This window comes from Macrobrachium rosenbergii, chromosome 26 (assembly GCF_040412425.1).
Source record: "Macrobrachium rosenbergii isolate ZJJX-2024 chromosome 26, ASM4041242v1, whole genome shotgun sequence".
Taxonomy (NCBI): domain Eukaryota; kingdom Metazoa; phylum Arthropoda; class Malacostraca; order Decapoda; family Palaemonidae; genus Macrobrachium; species Macrobrachium rosenbergii.
In genome coordinates, this window is record NC_089766.1 from 8,806,243 (window position 1) to 8,812,242 (window position 6,000).

The window sequence follows — 6,000 nt, forward strand, 5'->3', positions numbered from 1 at the left end:
TTCTCAGTGGCAGTATGAATTATAGTGCTTTTTCAAAATGTATCTGACATAATCCGTTTTATCTCAAATTATATACTGTAATCATCTTTAATACGTACGTTGCATTTTGTTACCTTTTTCCTTACCACACATATAGCAAATACTTGATGGTTTTTCCTTTTCCTTTATGAGATTTTATCCCCCTCCAAAACAATTGCAATATTCTCATATTGAGCTAGAATAGTTTTATTTTCAACTCTTGTTATTCTTTTCAGCAACAATTTGCTCCTTGCATTTACATCAGACCTGCTTTGCCTTTATACGACTCTAAAGCTACATCCAGACATAATGTTCCACCTTGGCTAATTTTTGCATACAGTATATATATGTTTGGGCATATACCTATATCTTAGTCAAATAATCACTGCTGGCCCTTTCTCCTGTTCTGGCTAGGCCTAGCAGTCATTATTTATCATAATATATACTATTCCGTATCAGTTTGTGTAAAATCTTCGATAGCCAACAGCACAGCTTCCAGGTCAAAATTTCACGAGCCTATATAATGGGTGACAAGATAAAATCCTGAAATCTGATATAAATCACTGTAAACGCATATGCATTTCCAATTTCTTGATAGAACCACAACAATATTCATTCAGCAAAGGTTCAGATTAATAGCTAGAGTAGTCTAGATTCTGTAACGTCTGCTTTTAGCTAGAGCCAAAACAATCATTCACTAGAGAGGTTAAAAATAGCAACAGCCTAGATTCTGTAATGTTTGTTTTTAGTTCAGACACTACAATCACCTTCCCTTGCCAAGATACAGGCTCCAGTGTAAACAGATTTCCTACCCAGCCAAGTGGCACAACATCTAATAACCTGTAATCTGTAAAGTATGCAGGCTTTTTTTATTTTTATCTTATTCTTTTTTTTCCAGTGCTTTTTCCCTTTTAAATTTCCTAATCAGACTCAAATGCTAACAATTAAATTCATAGTTTGTCAGGCTAAAAAAGTATGCATTATATAATTTCTTTGTTTGTAGAGTACAAAAACACCAGCCTTGCCAAGACATGGCCTTAACATAAACAAGAGCTGACTACTGTACTTACGTGTTTCATCAAGCAACACTACACGTAATGTACTACCTCATTCCATTTCAATTACATAAATGTTTTGAAATTATGGATGATATTGAAAGTGTTTAAAAGTAAATAGTTATATGACTGACAAATTCTTGAATACTGTCTGTGGTCATACGATATTCCTTGCACTCAAACCAATTTCTATTTAACTGTCTGTGGTCATATTCCTTGTATTTAAAACCTATTTCCATTTAAAGTTGATAAAGTTATGCAAGATCCATAGCTTCAGATAGTTAAAAAGAAAGGCTGTGGTTATGTAGCCAGTGACAGCTACGCAGTCCACAGACTTGGTGGCCTCTGATGTAATGGTCAAGGCATGGTCACATCCTTTCCTCCTGTCAACTTGGCTAATTTAGGGTTTCAAGTCTTACCTGAATGTCATCAGGTACTGCCTGTTAGTAGTACAGTGCACTACTGTACTTAAAACATACTGTATTACCACAGCTGTACAAATTCCCTATTGACCCCAAGGCAAATTTGGTAAATTACTTCAATACCACAATTCAATGCGTGAGTTTTAACTGTATTGTGTTTCTAAGTCTCCCTAATATGCTTAATATGAAAAGCATACCAAAATCTAGTGGAAATTTACTGTTACCAAGATATTTACTACTCTTTTGATTAAATTTTAATAGTCACTCTCAAGAGACTGGTACTAAACCCAGGGCCCCTGGGTGTGGTTGTAGTGTCAATTTAAAAATTTATAGCAATTGCTCTTCAAAAGAATTTTGACTAAAAAAACACCATTAGGGAACATATGAAGTTAAACAAATCCAACAATTTTCTTAAATCACAACATATTTGCTGTGGTCTGTGGTCTTTCATGGCCCAGTTTCACCTAAAAACCTACAAAAAAATTCTTAATGCCTCACCAGACAGTATCACAAACTTAGACCAGTGATCAAAGACCGAACTAAGGCTGAGCCAGATGCCTAATCCCAAAAATGGTCCCTTCTCCTTGTGGGTTACATTCTTACACTGTCCGAAATCCAATCACTTGTTGCCAAGTTAGCAGGCCAACTTTGTTAAAATTTCATGAAAACCAAGACAATATTTTTTGCATTGCCTAATCCCATATAAAACAAAAACCAAACTCTAATATAACCTCCTTTTTGAAGATAATTTCTACCAAAAATTCAACAGTGCCAGGCTTAACCTCAAAGTACACAGGTTCATCAGAATGCAATGTAGGCCATTTTTAAAAGTCCGCTGTACCAGGATCTAATAGCGGTACCCAAACTCTGCACAAAGGGGTATACCCAAACTTACTGGTGTAAGAGAAAGTGGTTTAACCAATTTGGCTGGGTAGTATTCTGTTGGCAATGTGCACATGTTTCATATTCAGACCTGCATGGTTTTGCATAAGGCATCTAACTGGAAGTAGTTCCATTACCTAATATACAGTTATGAAGTAATACTTATTTCAAAATACCTGCCAATTAAAAATAAAATTAGAATACAATTCATAAAGTACTAGATATTTTTCTCCCTTTTGATGGCTACAAACAAGTCCTGCACAAGCACACTGGCTTATGGATTTAGCCTGTGCAATTAATAAACCTTTTTGGCTAACAATTTGCATACTCTGCACAACAAATGAACATTATCTCTTACAAACTTTAATTATTCAAGTGTTCCATTGTTTATGCTACTGTTGCATTTTGAAGGTCTAGGCTATAACCTACTCAACTGGTGTGCAAACTTGTAGACGTGAATATTGTTTCCTAGAATTCTTCCCTCAAACCCTGGTCATTCATTTCGTCCCGTTTGACGATGGGAAAATACAGCCAGCACTGAATGACTTTCAAACCTGTTCGAGCATCTTTCAAATTATCTATTGACTACAGAAAGTGAACAAGGCCCTTTCTGTCTACTATATAAATTTTATGTGAAGGCCTTTAAGATCTTATTTGGGATGAGTAGGTCCATTAACACGGAGGAGCTACGTATTCAGACTCTGACCTTGGTGCACCCTACGGGCCACAGGCTAGGGTACCAACCTGCCAAAAACCTTCGTCTTACTAAAAGCCTAACCTTGAAAGACAAACTTCCTCCGCATCCAGACTGTGCATAAGGCTACAGCTATCTGAAAAATGTCTAGTTTGCCTATCACTGGTTACTTTACCTAGCCAAACACTGGCCTAACCTAAACGGGACTTCGTTTTCCTAGTGTGAACTCCCTGAACATGACTTTGTTTTTTCTTGTGTGAATTCCCTCAACTCTTTGTTTTCCTATTGTGAATTAACTAAAGTTGACTTCGTTTTGCTAGTGTGAATTCCCTAACCTTGACCTTGTTTTTCTAGTGTGAATTCTCTAAACTGTACTTTGTTTTCAGTGTGAATTCCCTAACCTTGACTTCATTTTTCTAGTGTGAATTCCCTAACCTTGACCTTGTTTTTCTAGTGTGAATTCCCTAAACTCTTTGTTTTCCTATTGTGAATTCCCTAAACTTGACCTTGTTTTTCTACTGTGAATTCCTTAAACTCTTTGTTTTTCTAGTGTGAATTCCCTAACCCTGACCTTGTTTTTCTAGTGTGAATTCCCTAAACTCTTTGTTTTTCTAGTGTGAATTCCCTAACCCTGACCTTGTTTTTCTAGTGTGAATTTCCTAAACTTTTTATTTTCCTAGTGTGAATTCCCCAAACTTGACCTTGTTTTTCTAGTGTGAATTCCCTAAACTGTACTTTGTTTTCCTAGTGTGAATTCCCTAAACTTGACCTTGTTTTTCGAGTGTGAATTCCCCAAACTTGACCTTGTTTTTCTAGTGTGAATTCCCTAAACTGTACTCTGTTTTCCTAGTGTGAATTCCCTATACTTGACCTTGTTTTCCTAGTGTGAATTCCCTAAATCCTACTTTGTTTTCCTAGTGTGAATTCCCTATACTTGACCTTGTTTTCCTAGTGTGAATTCCCCAAACTTGACCTTGTTTTTCGAGTGTGAATTCCCCAAACTTGACCTTGTTTTTCTAGTGTGAATTCCCTAAACTGTACTTTGTTTTCCTAGTGTGAATTCCCTATACTTGACCTTGTTTTTCTAGTGTGAATTCCCTAAATCCTACTTTGTTTTCCTAGTGTGAATTCCTCAGACAGTATTAGCCTTAACGTTATAAATTACAGCTACAATTCGACCTTATTCACTAGAGGGCTACTCTAAAGCCGCCCAAGGCCAACACCCCCGGAAAAAGGCCTCTCGAGGTCAGAGGTCAAGACTCACCCCTATGCCGACTTGTTGGTCATCTTTGTGTGGGAATGTAACGATGAACTTGGACCCCGCCCTCTCCTCCGAATCGTTGAGCGGCCTGAACCGCGCAATCACCTTAATACTGTCCTCATTCCCCCCCTTCTCCTTCGAATCCTCCCCGGCCGACATCTTTCACCGATTCCTGCGATCAAGGACAACAACACCACCACCACCACCTCTCTGGCCTCGGCCTCCTCCTCCTTCAGCGCCTTCGTCGCCGCCCGAAACGACACGACTGTCTCATTCAACGCGACGGGGAGCCCTGACGGGTCTGTCGTAGTGCATCGTGCGCACTCGGAGGGGGAATAATGCCGACGGGAAAGACGGCCAAAAGTCACAGCGAGGTCGGGTTTCGACGGCGTCTCTTCCCTTTCCTAGGAGTCAGCTGTGTCGACGTCGAGGTCCTTCGTAGGGTGGTTCCCCCTCCGCTACTTTCTCACGCGTGTTTCGCCCCTTCAGCACCTCTTTACTATAAATATATAAATAACCTCTATAAATACGTCACTTCCGCCGTTCTCGCTTCACACTTCCGTACGCGTTCCTTCGGTAGGAGGGCGTCAATTTGCTTCAGCAGCCACACTGGTCTCTTGTCTCAGTGCTGCTGTACGGCCATTTTCTGTCGAGGTGCATTGTGGGAGGAAACACACGAAGTTGACTCACCGCAGCAGCGCCACGGCCGCGTTCATTAACCTTAAAGAACGAACGCGTTGTCTACATCCTTATCTTCCCCAATTAACATTAAGATTTGGTGTGATGTGACGGGTTTAAGTCCCTTAAAATCAACTCTTATTATTATTATTATTATTATTATTATTATTATTATTATTATTATTACAAGTGTTCTGTGTAGGCGTATGTCATTCCTCTTGCAGAGATGACCGTGGCACTGAAGTCATCCCGATTATGAGAAATAATTTACGTTATAGCGGCGTCACACTTTGTGTGGCGTCAGTTTGGTTTCCTTCGTATTATCATTCTTTTCACGTGACTTAGGCTTTGAATAGCTACAGCAGTTTCGATGATAAGTCTTTGACAGTGTAAACACATGATAACTGAAAGTATCAGCTGCCAGTCACGTAGGCTAAGGTTTTTACTGTTCCTGTTTACCACTGCAAAAAAAAAAGTGGATGTGTATAGTATCATCCATCAAAATATTTAAATTATGAGAATAAATTCACGTCAGACCTGTGTTATTTACCTAATAGAGTGCGTATCAATGAATAAATTGGTAAAATGGTATCATATTCCTCCGAAACTTCTAAAGTACTCTCAAATGATCAAGATTTTACAATTATTAAACCAAAGGAGACAGATCTGTATGGGAGATGGTTTAAAATAAGGTGAACACGAGAAAGCAGAAATTAAAAGACCAAATCTCTACCCTTTTATAAAAGTTACGAGGCTCAGAAACAAGAAATACAGGAGTTAAACTTGCGTAAACGAATTACACATGTGTATACTTGTCCGTGTGTGTATGTAGTGTAGGCTACATCTTGATAACTGTGTGAATAATTGTTATTCTTTAAGTTAGGAAGATGATTGTGCCATAATAATAATAATAATAATAATAATAATAATAATAATAATAATAATAATAATGCATTAAAAATAACAGGAATGAGATTCTGTCTGCAATTT

The 6,000-nt window shown here is 38.2% G+C and overlaps 1 protein-coding gene across 2 annotated transcripts in view; it reads right to left on the reverse strand.

Moving 5' to 3' along the window:
* The window catches only part of LOC136853010 (kinesin heavy chain-like), a 28,921-nt gene extending 23,872 nt beyond the window's left edge, over positions 1-5,049 (reverse strand). The window contains exon 1 of one of the 2 annotated variants that reach the window (XM_067128146.1): positions 4,336-5,049. In XM_067128146.1, coding sequence (XP_066984247.1) covers positions 4,336-4,491 — 156 coding nt within the window. In that variant the 5' untranslated portion in view covers positions 4,492-5,049. The remainder of the gene's footprint in view (positions 1-4,335) is intronic. The other variant, XM_067128145.1, reaches the window with a different exon arrangement.
* Between the last annotated feature and the right edge of the window lie 951 nt (positions 5,050-6,000).